We start from the raw sequence: 16,233 nt of genomic DNA, 5'->3' as shown, positions 1-16,233 counted from the left end.
GGCGAGCTGAGCACTTTTTCTGAATTGTGCCGCTCCCGTCACTCTGGTTAGGTTGGCATCGAAAAAAACGCTCTCGGGTGCTTTAGAGTGCCGAGTTATTCACTGCGCACGAAGAAATGACCACCTCCAACGTTTGGTTTATGTTTTATAAGCATTTTTAATTTTATTGCTTAAATCGCATTTTCTCGGCGAGCTGAGCGCTTTTTCTGAATTGTGCCGCTCCCGTCACTCTGGTTAGGTTGGCATCGAAAAAAACGCTCTCGGGTGCTTTAGAGTGCCGAGTTTATTACTGCGCATTAAGAAATGACCACCTCCAACGTTTGGTTTATGTTTTATAAGCATTTTTAATTTTATTGCTTAAATCGCATTTTCTCGGCGAGCTGAGCACTTTTTCTGAATTGTGCCGCTCCCGTCACTCTGGTTAGGTTGGCATCGAAAAAAACGCTCTCGGGTGCTTTAGAGTGCCGAGTTTATTACTGCGCATTAAGAAATGACCACCTCCAACGTTTGGTTTATGTTTTATAAGCATTTTTAATTTTATTGCTTAAATCGCATTTTCTCGGCGAGCTGAGCACTTTTTCTGAATTGTGCCGCTCCCGTCACTCTGGTTAGGTTGGCATCGAAAAAAACGCTATCGGGTGCTTTAGAGTGCCGAGTTATTCACTGCGCATGAAGAAATGACCACCTCCAACGTTTGGTTTATGTTTAATAAGCATTTTTAATTTTATTGCTTAAATTGCATTTTCTCGGCGAGCTGAGCACTTTTTCTGAATTGTGCCGCTCCCGTCACTCTGGTTAGGTTGGCATCGAAAAAAACGCTCTCGGGTGCTTTAGAGTGCCGAGTTTATCACTGCGCATGAAGAAATGACCACCTCCAACGTTTGGTTTATGTTTTATAAGCATTTTTAATTTTATTGCTTAAATCGCATTTTCTCGGCGAGCTGAGCACTTTTTCTGAATTGTGCCGCTCCCGTCACTCTGGTTAGGTTGGTGTTAGGTTTTTACAGACAGAGTGAATAAATGTTAAGAGAAACGCACCAACGGACAGACCACAAGTGAGGCAGAATATTGAGTCGTAGCTTGCGCAAGGAGTGCAGTACAGACAGCTTACAATGCCCAACCTACACTAAAGTCTGTCTGCATCCTTGCTCTCTTTATTTGGGGAATTTTCCTCATCACATGTGTAGCAGAAACCAAATAAGGGTAGGGGGAAGCGCAAACGGTTTCTGCTTTTGGTAAGCGCAGGAAACTTCTGGTGTGTGTAGATTACTGCAAACGTTATGCTAATGTGGCGACATAGGAAAGAGCAAACAGAGTTCATCAAGTTCAATGGGTTCAAGCAGTCTTATCAGCAAGGACCAGGGGCGCTCCCAGCGCTCCATTTCTTGAGGGTGTGAGGTGCCGAGTCAGCCACTTGAGGAAGGCTGACACAATGTCGTTGCTGCTGTCTCTCGCTGACCGAGACAAGACCTCACACCTTGGCTGATGTGGTATTCTGTGGTGGACATAAGAACAGCAAAGCAGAACAACGAACGCACGTACGCAGATCTAATCTAACGGTAGATCTAACGAGACATCATTTACTGTAATATAGTAATATAGAAACTAAAAGAGAACGCATGATAACATATATATACAATTTTCCAACAATTCCCCCCTGTTTATCATAAGTTCTCAGAGACCCTCAAATCACCCAAAGGCTACTTCAAAAGATTTTCAGCCGCAGGATCATACGTCATAAGAACAAATTTACACCCGGGAGGCGACCGAAGCCAATTAGACAACGTCGGACTCAGGAAAAAGGTCGGACAGGTCCACAGCGGGGGCCTCATCAATGGAGTCAATGCGAAGATGACAACTCGGGGGCCGTGGGAGCTCAAAGTCGTCCTCAGGGAGCAACGGAAAAGCGTCAGCCGGCGGAGAGATAGCGGTCGTAATCAATTTATTAATTAGGGACCGGAGACACGGAATGCAACAACATCCACACAAGGTCAAAACAGCAGAAAAAACGGCAAGGGAGACTAGGACCGAGGAAACCAGGGTGCGGTACTTGCCGAACACATTCAGCCAGCTGTTCCAAACCTCCGTGTTCACACCACTGTGGTCCTTCATCTTCCCATTCAAGGTCCTCAAACCCTCAAGGGCCAGGGACAGGCTTCCGCCGGCTGCAGTGTTATTTGGGATAAAAGTGCAGCATTGCTCACCGAACATGGCGCAGACACCGCCCTCCTTAGCGAGTAGCATGTCAAGGCCCATCCGGTTCTGGAAAGCCATGAGGGAAGTCGCGGCCAGCTGGGAGTGGACCGCTCTGAAGCCCGCCTCGGTCCAATTTCCAAGCCTCTGCACGTTGTAGTGGATGTAATTGATCCTGTCAACATTTTTGTTAAGGGTGCACCACCAACAAATGGAGGATTCGAAACCAGCTGCTATCTGGTTCACCAGCTTATACTCATCCGGCACTCCTCTGGGAACTCCAATGGCATCTATATAGGTCGGATCCGCCGCGCCTTGCCACTCGGCACTCCGCTTAGCCCTCGACCAGGGTCGGGGCACAAAAGAATCAATAAAAACGTCTAGCTCATGAGTAGATGCGGGCATTAATAAAACGGGAAGCAAAAGGGTCACCAAAGCGCAAGTACCAGAGCTATTAAAAGGGAGACTATCATAAAGTTTGTCAGTGTTGCACCAAAACCAAATATCACTACGAGCGATGGGTGAGAAAAAGGCAGCGCCATAGAACAGGGAAGTGCACAAAGGAGCTGACAAAACGCCTAGGCTTGCGCCGGTACCGGGCAACTTGATGCACGTGAAATTACCTTTAGCAACATCAGTGGAAAAAAGGGGTTTGGACTTTGCCAAGGAGGAAACGGGATAGACCTTGTCCCAACTGGAGCAAGGATGAGCAGACGGAATGGAAGGGGTAGACATCACAAAAATCGCACACTCAGGAGCCACACTCGCGGGAATGATTCTCAAGAGGGGCCGTGGGCCCATACACACAACGCAACTGGTGTTAGTCACATTAGCAGCTTGCTCGGCCATGAGGAGCCAATTGTTAGTCTGGCCACTCATACCTGTGGAGGCCACAAAGTGACTGTCTACATCGGTGAGGGCCACGCTCGTAATCACTGCCCCAGATGTTTTGGAAAAGTCGCTCAACACGGGACTGTCAGCGCCCCGCATAGTTTTGTTAACGCAAAGGACAATAGGAAACTGAGGATCCTTCCCAGAGGACCAAGCCCACAACTGAAAACCCCAACAGGAAGTATTGAGCAGGGTAGCGTGAGGGGGCCGAACCGTGTCATCAGGGAGTGTAACGGTCAAAAGAAGGCTTGAGCCTTGGTTCTTCAAAGTGATACGTTTAGCAAAAAACACAGCTTCTTCACTGGAGCCAGGAGGCCAGTAACCTGGTACCTGCGAGGTGATGAAGGCGCTCCAGTCCGAAATGTCTGGATTGACAGTCAAATACCACCAATACCCAGGCCATTTGTCACCCGTAGTGAGCCAGCCTTGTCGGGTACCTTTCAAACTCTTCAAGGGCACGGTGATAGTGGAAGCCGTGTTTGGGGCCACGGTGAACGCCAATGAATGTAGGTACGCGTTGGCTATGCGCCATGGCACGCAGGAAATACCGTCGTGAACGAGAGCAGGCGTGCAGTGTTTAAAGGTGGGCCTAATGGACGAGACCTCACGCCTATGTCTACGCGAAGCAACATCATCCCATGGACAATATCGGGAACCAACGGAACTATCGCGACTGTGCCTAGGATCGTTATCCGTCGAACAAAGTTTGTAAAACTCATAATCAGAAATAGTAAAAACATCAGGTGAATCAGAAACAGCGGAAACTACAGGTAAATCAGGAACAGTGGAAACTCCAGGTGAACTGTCTGGAGTCGTGTGTTTTATAAAAACAGGGCCGATGCGCATATAGCACACTGTCCCAACTACAGTGAAACCAAAAATGACAAAAATCCAAATGAATGCTTCCCAAGGTTTGCAACCATCCCGCACCTTCGCAAGACATTGTTCCAACGGCATTTTAACACCTAGTTTTAGATCTCCTCAGAGTCAACTCCCTGAGCTTCGGGTTGGTGGCTTGGAATGCTTCTGCTGGCTTTCGTGTCAACCCTGGATCTTGGCACCAGAATCAGGCACTATTACCAGACTTGCACACCTTCCGTACTTAGGTTGGGTCTGCGGAGATCACCTTTTTACAGTGTGACAAATGAATCCACGTGTTACGTTCGGCTATTTTTAAAGCGTTAGGTGTTGTGAGAAGCACTAAAAAGGGACCTTCCCACTTGGGCGAGTGCCAATTCTTCTTCTTGATGCTCCTGATCAAGACCCAGTCTCCCGGAACCACTTTGGGGTCCTCCTGCGGAGAGATGGGTTGGTCAGTAATGTTACTGGTCTGATTTTTAGCATGTTCCAACATTTTTCTCATGTAGTCGGCCAAAGTGGCCTCTTCCGGCACGTCCCAAACATTTTTAAACTGAGGAAGCCTGTACGGCCTTCCAAAGATGGTTTCATAGGGAGTCAACCCAGTCGTACTTGTAACATTCATGTACATTTTCACTAAATCTAGACACTGAGTCCATGGTCGTTTAGTTTCCTCCATGCATTTTTTTAGTCTATTTTTTATAGTACCATTAAAACGCTCAATCAAGCCAGCTGACTGTGGATGGTAGGAACAATGGTTCTTTATATTTATGTGGAACAATCTCCCAATGTTTTGCACCACTTGATTGACAAAATGTTGACCATTGTCACTATAAATTTTTTCTGGAATGCCATATCTTGGAATAATGTCTTTGCACAATGCTTTTGCTACTGTTAGTGCGTCCGCATGTCTAGTGGGAAAAACTTCTACCCATTTAGAAAACGCATCGATGATGACCAAACAATATTCTTTTCCCTCGCTCTTATTTAATTGGATGTAATCCATATGTATTGTGTGAAATGGATACAATGGAGTCGGAAATTTTCCTCTCCGAGGTCGCAAGTTACCTTGTGGATTGTGTTTAGCACAAATCAAACATGCTCTGCAAAATTGTTGCGAAAAACCAGCAAACCCGTATGCTGTGTAAATGGACTCAATCTGTTTCACCATCCCCCCTGTCGAGACATGGGTGACCCCATGACTCGAAATAGCAGCCCACTTATACAAGTTCCGAGGCAAGACAGGCTTGCCCAGAGGTCACACAAAAAGGCCATTGTCATTTTTAATGGCGCCCCGTTTCTCCCAAGAGAGGCGCTCCTGGGAGGGGCTTTGAGATTGCATGTCAAGCAGCACGTCAGGAGAAACGTGAGACACGGAATCGCTATCAGTACAAGAAGAGAGGACATGGAGCACGCCTTCAGCGGCAGCCTTGGCAGACCTGTCCGCGAAGGCGTTACCCAAAGAAACAGGATCAGACCTAGTAGTATGAGCAGCACATTTGCAGACCGCCACCTTGGAGGGCAGTTGGACAGCGTCCAAAAGTTGGGGAAGCAATGTCGAATGGGTGACGGGCTTGCCTGTAGATGTTACCATGCCACGGTTGCTCCATTGTTGAGCAAAGACGTGCACTGTGGCAAAAGCATACTGACTGTCAGTCCAAATGGTGACAGGCTTGTTCGCGAAAAGAATGCAAGCTTCCGTGAGAGCAATGAGTTCAGCGGCCTGTGCCGACATATGGGAAGGCAGTTTCACAGCTTTCAAAACCTCGTCAGCTGTAACGACAGCGTAACCAGAGAGGGTCACGCCAAGAGCATTTTTCTTCGAAGATCCATCAACAAAAACCACGTGACCGTCAGACAAGGGTGTGTCCTCCAGATCGGGCCGAGCCTTGGCTACTTGTTGGGCCGCATCGACACAATCATGGAAATCACCGTCATCCGGAAGAGGAATGAGAGTAGCAGGATTGAGTGTTGTGCACCTCTCAACGGTCAGATGCGGTTGGGAAAGCAAAGTAGCCATGCACGACAAGTGACGTGCAGGCGACAAAAAGGTCATGTTTGTTTGTAGCAAAAGAGCTGACACTGCATGCGGAACTTTCAGCGTTAAAGGATGAAACAACACAACGCTGGCGCTGCTTTCCACAGCCATGGAGGCCGCCACCACGGCCCTCACACATGGTGGGAGAGCGCAAGCAACACTATCCAATTTAGAAGAATAAAAGGCAATAGGGCGAAGTTTCAAGCCATGCGATTGCATCAAAACAGAGGTCATATAATGACCTTTGCAATCAACAGTCTGGACAAACGGTTTGTCATAATTGGGCAAGGCTAGAGTGGAGCTAGAGACCAATGCCTGCTTGATCAACACAAATGCATCCTCCGCCTCAGGAGTCCATTTTAGTGGAGTGGACATCGAGATGTCCTCAACATACATTAATTTGGACAGAGGAGCGACAATTTGGGCATAATCAGGCACCCAGCTCCTGCAATAACCAGCAAGACCCAGAAAAGACATCATTTGTTTCTTAGTGAGTGGTTTAGGGGCCTGCAAAATGGAAACTTTCCTGCTCTCAATTATAGTTCGACCTTGGGAACTAAGATTGTGTCCTAAATATTTAATTTCCTCGGACCACAGTTGGAGCTTGTTTTTGCTGACCTTGTGGCCTTCCTTCGCCAAGTGATGTAACACTGCAAGTGTGTCCGTCTGACAAGAATCAAAATCAGGAGAAGCAATCAAAATGTCATCAACATAGAGCAAAATCTGACTTCCCTTTGGCGGGACAAATTTTGCCATGCTGGCCGCCATCACCTGCGAATAGATAGTTGGGCTTTCGCAGTACCCTTGGGGCAGTCTGGTAAAGGTGTACCTCGAGCCAGCATAAGTAAATGCAAACCAAAACTGGCTTTCTTCAGCAACAGGAACAGAGAAGAAAGCGTTGCTAATATCAATTACTGAGAATATCTTTGCATCAGGCGTCAATGAATTCAACAAGGTGTGTGGGTCAGGGACACAAGGTGCCCTCTGAATGACGGCGCTGTTCACTGCTTGCAAATCTTGCACCATTCTCCACCCGACAGAAGGAGGCGCTTTCTTCACAGGAAAAATCGGAGTATTACAAGGAGAATCAGGACAGAGAATAATGACACCAGCTTTTAGCAAATCCGAAATAACAGGTGCGATGCCTTGCAGGGCATCGGGTTTCAATGGATACTGTCGCACACAAGGACGGTACTCAGTCTTAGGTCTAATGACAACAGGAAGTGCACTTTTCACCAACCCAACGTCAGAGGGCCCTGTTGACCAGAGATCAGTCGGGACCTCAGCGAGGACCTGCTCATCTCCTGGTGACAACACAAAATGTCAAGCTGAGGGTGCTTTCTCAGAACAAGTTTTAGCATGCACACCACAAGAAAGGAAAAAGATGTGGTTCAAGACACTTCTGAAAAGCTTGGTAGAAGGACTGTAAAGAACACCAGAACTATCTCGAGTCCAGTCAAGGGCAGCCAATCCGTCTTTGGCCATGAATCCCACGCTTTGCCATGTGGATGAAAAAGGTCGGAACAAAGAGATATGGAGCGGGGTGGCCGTCTTGTGTAAATTTTCGATTCTAGAGGGAGCTGGCTGCATGACTACACAAGCGCGGCTTTCACCATCATGTAAGAGGAAAGCTGCTCTCAAGATGATAGGCGTAGCAGCCTTAAGCATGGCTTCGTAGTTTTGGTCAGGACCGGGCGTGTCCTTGTGCCACAAGGTCACGTGCAAGTCGTTTGGTTCCATTGCCTGCTCAGGGCATCGCAAAAGGCTTCTGGCCCGTGCCAAAAGAGGAGACCCAAATTGTCTCACCTCGGGGTCAATTAAATCCAATGAATAAAAATAGTAGCAATGAAATTGACCAAATATTTGTAATTGGTGACGCCTTTTGACAACGATTTTGTCATCAAGAGATACTAGAGAAAGACCAAGAGCAGTGAGAGCATCTCTTCCAAGCAAGTTAATAGGGCAATTTGGCATCAGCAAGACAGGAATGCAACAACTTCCTCCTTCAGGGTCCCGTATCCAGACTGGATGAGACTGAGGAACTGGAGTTGTCATTCCATTTGCTGCCCTCACCCAAAAGGATCTCCCGCCTTCTCGCACATCCGCAGGAATGTCGCGACAAGTAGTGATGCACGCTCCTGAATCACACAAAAAGGTAATGGGAGTACCATTCACAAACAAAGTTATCACAGGTTTCTCTACATTGTTCATCAACAAGTCCTGAATGTTCAAATCTGCATCAATAGGGGGAGCTGTTGTCAAAACAGCTCCTTCAGTTCCATGCTGACTGTCGGTTAGTCACAAGGGAGGGACAGCCCCGCTTTTATGGGGGTCCGGACAATATTTTGCTATGTGGCCCTCCTTGCCGCACGCCCAGCAGACAGGAGGCTGAGTGCTAGGTTGCTTCGGTTGACCTGTCGGGCCATAACCGAGAGCACCATGCCGGTAGCCTCCCCTGCCCTTGCCGCGGAAGTTTCCACGACCATGCTTCTTCTGGTAAGGTTCAAAAGTTTTGTTTTGATAAAATGCATCATGTGAGTCTTTATCAGCAAAAAAAATGGTAGCCACTTTCCCTTTTTCTTTTCCTTTTTTCAAATTAACAACTTTCTCAGCATGCATGGCATGATCAATAAATTGTGGCAGTGTGGAAGTAGGGAAAGTGATCATATGTTTCACAACCCAGTTTTGAATTGCTGGTCGCGAATTTGTATGTAGAGCATTTTTGAACTGCTGGTTGTAAACCTCAGTTCCAGGTACCAAGCCGCTATTGGCTTTGAACACTTTCTCCAATCTGTGTCTATAATCTTCAAACAATTCATCCTCTTTTTGTTTGGTTCGACCAATTTCTGCATAATTTGCTCTACGTTGAAATTTAGTTTTTATCCTGCCCAAAAGTTGCTCAATTTGATTTCTCAATGGCAGCCCATTATATTCCAATGGGCGGCCATTTTCATCAAAAGGATCCCAATTGCCCTTGACACTGGCCCAGTCTTTGGTCAAAGTTGCCATAAAAACTTGTTGCACCTCATCTCCTCTTAAATTATAAGAAGCAATGAGTTGCATCATGTCAGTACAATATTGCTCAACATCTTCAGACGGCACTGCTATTCCCTCAGTGGCTGATTTTACATCAGCATGAGTCCACGTTCTGTAGACTAAAATAGTGGGCCCTCCGTCATCATGGGGGTTTGCCACTTGAATCATTGGGTAGGCCTCGGTTACTCCTGCGCCCATGTAGTTCGGGCTGCCGTCTGCTACGGGGGCCGATGGAGAGGGAGCTTCCGCTTTTACGCGGCTCCGCGTAACCATGGCGTGAGCAAAATCACTATATTTTGGAGGGTCATCTACGACCGGCAATTGTGGGTACAATCGCTCGCGCTCCACAGTACTTCTCCTAACAATCTGTTCATCTTTCTCATCTGAATCCACCCCCTCCTCGGGCACGGCTCTCAAGCGAGGCCGCGCTACTGAAGTTTCATCATCTTCTCGTCTGTGCAATAAAAGGCTCTCTTTGGAGACGGACTTTTCTTCGCTCCTTTTGTTCTTTAATTTTTCTTTTATTTGTCCACATTTTCTTTTTTCTGCTTCCAATTCCCATTTCACTATTAAATGATACCCATCTTTATTCTTTTTATTTGCACCATGTTTGGCAATAACCGATTGTTTGAGATTGTTTAATGAGTTTGCACTCAATTGACCATCGAAGTTATAATTCGTTATCCATTTATCGAGATATTTCACATTTTTAGGGTCGACCCATTCCATTAATTTCCAATCTTTGCATTTTAATTTATCTCGAGGTAAAGAGTTTCGTTTGCTGTTTAAATTTCCCATGGTTTTATTTTTCTAAATTTCGGAGTTGGCGGTTCGAATGGCACCTACAGTGTCCTAAAGCCAACTTTATTCACAGGACAGTGGATAATTATTCGATGTGGAGTAAGTCTCCTTTCACCTCCCTCGCAGGGGAGCGGAGAGTTCTCTAGCCTCTGCACCTCACACAAAGCCACTGTTTACAATCCTGTGTTTTTATATAGAGGAGAGCTCAAATGAGATCACTCTCAGTCAAACCGCACACAAACACACCACACGCGTTTTTCACCACTTTTAGGAATAACAGAGGAGTCCGCACCTCCTTGCGGAATTTAACTAACAATTAATCGCTAGGTTTAACTAACAATTAGTTAGGGGGCTCCGCACCGCCCCGCGGAATTTAACTGTTCCTATTTCACTTGACAGGGTCTAGAATTCCCAAGGTTTTAGTGACTTCTCGTCACTTTTTTACTTTAAGTGACCTCTTGTCACCGTTCATTCATTCCTTTTAGTAGAATCAATATTCCTACTCACAGTCCGCTGGTCCTTTTCCTCGGGTGATTTCGGCAGTCCCCCCAGCGTCCAGCCGAACCGCTCGAGGCAGTCCCGTCAAAGGGCTTTTGTTTACCTTGGCCAAGGATTTTTCCTGCGTCGAGGAGTCCCGCCGGAGCCGCAAGGACGTATAGAAATCCCGGACGAGCCCCCAATTTCTGTTAGGTTTTTACAGACAGAGTGAATAAATGTTAAGAGAAACGCACCAACGGACAGACCACAAGTGAGGCAGAATATTGAGTCGTAGCTTGCGCAAGGAGTGCAGTACAGACAGCTTACAATGCCCAACCTACACTAAAGTCTGTCTGCATCCTTGCTCTCTTTATTTGGGGAATTTTCCTCATCACATGTGTAGCAGAAACCAAATAAGGGTAGGGGGAAGCGCAAACGGTTTCTGCTTTTGGTAAGCGCAGGAAACTTCTGGTGTGTGTAGATTACTGCAAACGTTATGCTAATGTGGCGACATAGGAAAGAGCAAACAGAGTTCATCAAGTTCAATGGGTTCAAGCAGTCTTATCAGCAAGGACCAGGGGCGCTCCCAGCGCTCCATTTCTTGAGGGTGTGAGGTGCCGAGTCAGCCACTTGAGGAAGGCTGACACAATGTCGTTGCTGCTGTCTCTCGCTGACCGAGACAAGACCTCACACCTTGGCTGATGTGGTATTCTGTGGTGGACATAAGAACAGCAAAGCAGAACAACGAACGCACGTACGCAGATCTAATCTAACGGTAGATCTAACGAGACATCATTTACTGTAATATAGTAATATAGAAACTAAAAGAGAACGCATGATAACATATATATACAATTTTCCAACAGTTGGCATCGAAAAAAACGCTCACGGGTGCTTTAGAGTGCCGAGTTTATCACTGCGCATGAAGAAATGACCACCTCCAACGTTTGGTTTATGTTTTATAAGCATTTTTAATTTTATTGCTTAAATCGCATTTTCTCGGCGAGCTGAGCGCTTTTTCTGAATTGTGCCGCTCCCGTCACTCTGGTTAGGTTGGCATCGAAAAAAACGCTCTCGGGTGCTTTAGAGTGCCGAGTTTATTACTGCGCATTAAGAAATGACCACCTCCAACGTTTGGTTTATGTTTTATAAGCATTTTTAATTTTATTGCTTAAATCGCATTTTCTCGGCGAGCTGAGCACTTTTTCTGAATTGTGCCGCTCCCGTCACTCTGGTTAGGTTGGCATCGAAAAAAACGCTCTCGGGTGCTTTAGAGTGCCGAGTTATTCACTGCGCATGGAGAAATGACCACCTCCAACGTTTGGTTTATGTTTTATAAGCATTTTTAATTTTATTGCTTAAATCGCATTTTCTCGGCGAGCTGAGCACTTTTTCTGAATTGTGCCGCTCCCGTCACTCTGGTTAGGTTGGCATCGAAAAAAACGCTCTCGGGTGCTTTAGAGTGCCGAGTTTATCACTGCGCATGAAGAAATGACCACCTCCAACGTTTGGTTTATGTTTTATAAGCATTTTTAATTTTATTGCTTAAATCGCATTTTCTCGGCGAGCTGAGCACTTTTTCTGAATTGTGCCGCTCCCGTCACTCTGGTTAGGTTGGCATCGAAAAAAACGCTCTCGGGTGCTCTAGAGTGCCGAGTTTATTACTGCGCATTAAGAAATGACCACCTCCAACGTTTGGTTTATGTTTTATAAGCATTTTTAATTTTATTGCTTAAATCGCATTTTCTCGGCGAGCTGAGCACTTTTTCTGAATTGTGCCGCTCCCGTCACTCTGGTTAGGTTGGCATCGAAAAAAACGCTCTCGGGTGCTTTAGAGTGCCGAGTTTATTACTGCGCATTGAGAAATGACCACCTCCAACGTTTGGTTTATATTTTATAAGCATTTTTAATTTTATTGCTTAAATCGCATTTTCTCGGCGAGCTGAGCACTTTTTCTGAATTGTGCCTCTCCCGTCACTCTGGTTAGGTTGGCATCGAAAAAAACGCTCTCGGGTGCTATAGAGTGCCGAGTTTATTACTGCGCATTAAGAAATGACCACCTCCAACGTTTGGTTTATGTTTTATAAGCATTTTTAATTTTATTGCTTAAATCGCATTTTCTCGGCGAGCTGAGCGCTTTTTCTGAATTGTGCCGCTCCCGTCACTCTGGTTAGGTTGGCATCGAAAAAAACGCTCTCGGGTGCTTTAGAGTGCCGAGTTTATCACTGCGCATGAAGAAATGACCACCTCCAACGTTTGGTTTATGTTTTATAAGCATTTTTAATTTTATTGCTTAAATCGCATTTTCTCGGCGAGCTGAGCGCTTTTTCTGAATTGTGCCGCTCCCGTAACTCTGGTTAGGTTGGCATCGAAAAAAACGCTCTCGGGTGCTTTAGAGTGCCGAGTTTATCACTGCGCATGAAGAAATGACCACTTCCAACGTTTGGTTTATGTTTTATAAGCATTTTTAATTTTATTGCTTAAATCGCATTTTCTCGGCGAGCTGAGCACTTTTTCTGAATTGTGCCGCTCCCGTCACTCTGGTTAGGTTGGCATCGAAAAAAACGCTCTCGGGTGCTCTAGAGTGCCGAGTTTATTACTGCGCATTAAGAAATGACCACCTCCAACGTTTGGTTTATGTTTTATAAGCATTTTTAATTTTATTGCTTAAATCGCATTTTCTCGGCGAGCTGAGCACTTTTTCTGAATTGTGCCGCTCCCGTCACTCTGGTTAGGTTGGCATCGAAAAAAACGCTCTCGGGTGCTTTAGAGTGCCGAGTTTATTACTGCGCATTAAGAAATGACCACCTCCAACGTTTGGTTTATGTTTTATAAGCATTTTTAATTTTATTGCTTAAATCGCATTTTCTCGGCGAGCTGAGCACTTTTTCTGAATTGTGCCGCTCCCATCACTCTGGTTAGGTTGGCATCGAAAAAAACGCTCTCGGGTGCTTTAGAGTGCCGAGTTTATCACTGCGCATGAAGAAATGACCACCTCCAACGTTTGGTTTATGTTTTATAAGCATTTTTAATTGTATTGCTTAAATCGCATTTTCTCGGCGAGCTGAGCACTTTTTCTGAATTGTGCCGCTCCCGTCACTCTGGTTAGGTTGGCATCGAAAAAAACGCTCTCGGGTGCTTTAGAGTGCCGAGTTTATCACTGCGCATGAAGAAATGACCACCTCCAACGTTTGGTTTATGTTTTATAAGCATTTTTAATTTTATTGCTTGAATCGCATTTTCTCGGCGAGCTGAGCACTTTTTCTGAATTGTGCCGCTCCCGTCACTCTGGTTAGGTTGGCATCGAAAAAAACGCTCTCGGGTGCTTTAGAGTGCCGAGTTATTCACTGCGCATGAAGAAATGACCACCTCCAACGTTTGGTTTATGTTTAATAAGCATTTTTAATTTTATTGCTTGAATCGCATTTTCTCGGCGAGCTGAGCACTTTTTCTGAATTGTGCCGCTCCCGTCACTCTGGTTAGGTTGGCATCGAAAAAAACGCTCTCGGGTGCTTTAGAGTGCCGAGTTTATCACTGCGCATGAAGAAATGACCACCTCCAACGTTTGGTTTATGTTTTATAAGCATTTTTAATTTTATTGCTTAAATCGCATTTTCTCGGCGAGCTGAGCGCTTTTTCTGAATTGTGCCGCTCCCGTCACTCTGGTTAGGTTGGCATCGAAAAAAACGCTCTCGGGTGCTTTAGAGTGCCGACTTTATCACTGCGCATGAAGAAATGACCACCTCCAACGTTTGGTTTATGTTTTATAAGCATTTTTAATTTTATTGCTTAAATCGCATTTTCTCGGCGAGCTGAGCACTTTTTCTGAATTGTGCCGCTCCCGTCACTCTGGTTAGGTTGGCATCGAAAAAAACGCTCACGGGTGCTTTAGAGTGCCGAGTTTATTACTGCGCATTAAGAAATGACCACCTCCAACGTTTGGTTTATGTTTTATAAGCATTTTTAATTTTATTGCTTAAATCGCATTTTCTCGGCGAGCTGAGCACTTTTCTGAATTGTGCCGCTCCCGTCACTCTGGTTAGGTTGGCATCGAAAAAAACGCTCTCGGGTGCTTTAGAGTGCCGAGTTATTCACTGCGCATGAAGAAATGACCACCTCCAACGTTTGGTTTATGTTTTATAAGCATTTTTAATTTTATTGCTTAAATCGCATTTTCTCGGCGAGCTGAGCACTTTTTCTGAATTGTGCCGCTCCCGTCACTCTGGTTAGGTTGGCATCGAAAAAAACGCTCTCGGGTGCTTTAGAGTGCCGAGTTTATCACTGCGCATGAAGAAATGACCACCTCCAACGTTTGGTTTATGTTTTATAAGCATTTTTAATTTTATTGCTTAAATCGCATTTTCTCGGCGAGCTGAGCACTTTTTCTGAATTGTGCCTCTCCCGTCACTCTGGTTAGGTTGGCATCGAAAAAAACGCTCTCGGGTGCTATAGAGTGCCGAGTTTATTACTGCGCATTAAGAAATGACAACCTCCAACGTTTGGTTTATGTTTTATAAGCATTTTTAATTTTATTGCTTAAATCGCATTTTCTCGGCGAGCTGAGCGCTTTTTCTGAATTGTGCCGCTCCCGTCACTCTGGTTAGGTTGGCATCGAAAAAAACGCTCTCGGGTGCTTTAGAGTGCCGAGTTTATCACTGCGCATGAAGAAATGACCACCTCCAACGTTTGGTTTATGTTTTATAAGCATTTTTAATTTTATTGCTTAAATCGCATTTTCTCGGCGAGCTGAGCGCTTTTTCTGAATTGTGCCGCTCCCGTAACTCTGGTTAGGTTGGCATCGAAAAAAACGCTCTCGGGTGCTTTAGAGTGCCGAGTTTATCACTGCGCATGAAGAAATGACCACTTCCAACGTTTGGTTTATGTTTTATAAGCATTTTTAATTTTATTGCTTAAATCGCATTTTCTCGGCGAGCTGAGCACTTTTTCTGAATTGTGCCGCTCCCGTCACTCTGGTTAGGTTGGCATCGAAAAAAACGCTCTCGGGTGCTCTAGAGTGCCGAGTTTATTACTGCGCATTAAGAAATGACCACCTCCAACGTTTGGTTTATGTTTTATAAGCATTTTTAATTTTATTGCTTAAATCGCATTTTCTCGGCGAGCTGAGCACTTTTTCTGAATTGTGCCGCTCCCGTCACTCTGGTTAGGTTGGCATCGAAAAAAACGCTCTCGGGTGCTTTAGAGTGCCGAGTTTATTACTGCGCATTAAGAAATGACCACCTCCAACGTTTGGTTTATGTTTTATAAGCATTTTTAATTTTATTGCTTAAATCGCATTTTCTCGGCGAGCTGAGCACTTTTTCTGAATTGTGCCGCTCCCATCACTCTGGTTAGGTTGGCATCGAAAAAAACGCTCTCGGGTGCTTTAGAGTGCCGAGTTTATCACTGCGCATGAAGAAATGACCACCTCCAACGTTTGGTTTAGGTTTTATAAGCATTTTTAATTGTATTGCTTAAATCGCATTTTCTCGGCGAGCTGAGCACTTTTTCTGAATTGTGCCGCTCCCGTCACTCTGGTTAGGTTGGCATCGAAAAAAACGCTCTCGGGTGCTTTAGAGTGCCGAGTTTATCACTGCGCATGAAGAAATGACCACCTCCAACGTTTGGTTTATGTTTTATAAGCATTTTTAATTTTATTGCTTGAATCGCATTTTCTCGGCGAGCTGAGCACTTTTTCTGAATTGTGCCGCTCCCGTCACTCTGGTTAGGTTGGCATCGAAAAAAACGCTCTCGGGTGCTTTAGAGTGCCGAGTTATTCACTGCGCATGAAGAAATGACCACCTCCAACGTTTGGTTTATGTTTAATAAGCATTTTTAATTTTATTGCTTGAATCGCATTTTCTCGGCGAGCTGAGCACTTTTTCTGAATTGTGCCGCTCCCGTCACTCTGGTTAGGTTGGCATCGAAAAAAACGCTCTCGG

At 45.5% G+C, this 16,233-nt stretch overlaps 1 protein-coding gene across 2 annotated transcripts; it reads right to left on the bottom strand.

Annotated features, from left to right (window-relative positions):
* Positions 1-1,068: 1,068 nt before the first annotated feature.
* LOC133148534 (uncharacterized) lies at positions 1,069-11,170 on the bottom strand. Of its 2 annotated transcripts, none has more exons than XM_061271574.1 (2): positions 10,325-11,170; positions 1,069-4,378 (listed from the first exon to the last, which is right to left on the bottom strand). In XM_061271574.1, exon 2 carries the CDS (start codon positions 4,039-4,041, stop codon positions 1,777-1,779), a length of 2,265 nt encoding a protein of 754 aa, XP_061127558.1. In that variant the 5' UTR covers positions 4,042-4,378; positions 10,325-11,170; the 3' UTR covers positions 1,069-1,776. The 2 variants fall into 2 exon arrangements, with proteins under 2 accessions (XP_061127558.1, XP_061127559.1); XM_061271575.1 differs by lacking the exon at positions 10,325-11,170 and adding an exon at positions 6,752-7,006 and having other exon boundaries at positions 1,069-3,414.
* Positions 11,171-16,233: the final 5,063 nt, after the last annotated feature.

The sequence above is a fragment of the Syngnathus typhle genome, unplaced genomic scaffold, assembly GCF_033458585.1.
Source record: "Syngnathus typhle isolate RoL2023-S1 ecotype Sweden unplaced genomic scaffold, RoL_Styp_1.0 HiC_scaffold_101, whole genome shotgun sequence".
Lineage (NCBI taxonomy): Eukaryota > Metazoa > Chordata > Actinopteri > Syngnathiformes > Syngnathidae > Syngnathus > Syngnathus typhle.
This window is presented reverse-complemented; position numbering and strand designations above follow the sequence as displayed.

What these genes read in the sequence shown, in the direction of transcription:
- LOC133148534 (XM_061271574.1), bottom strand. Translation starts at nt 4,041, where the DNA reads ATGCCGTTGGAACAATGTCTTGCGAAGGTGCGGGATGGTTGCAAACCT.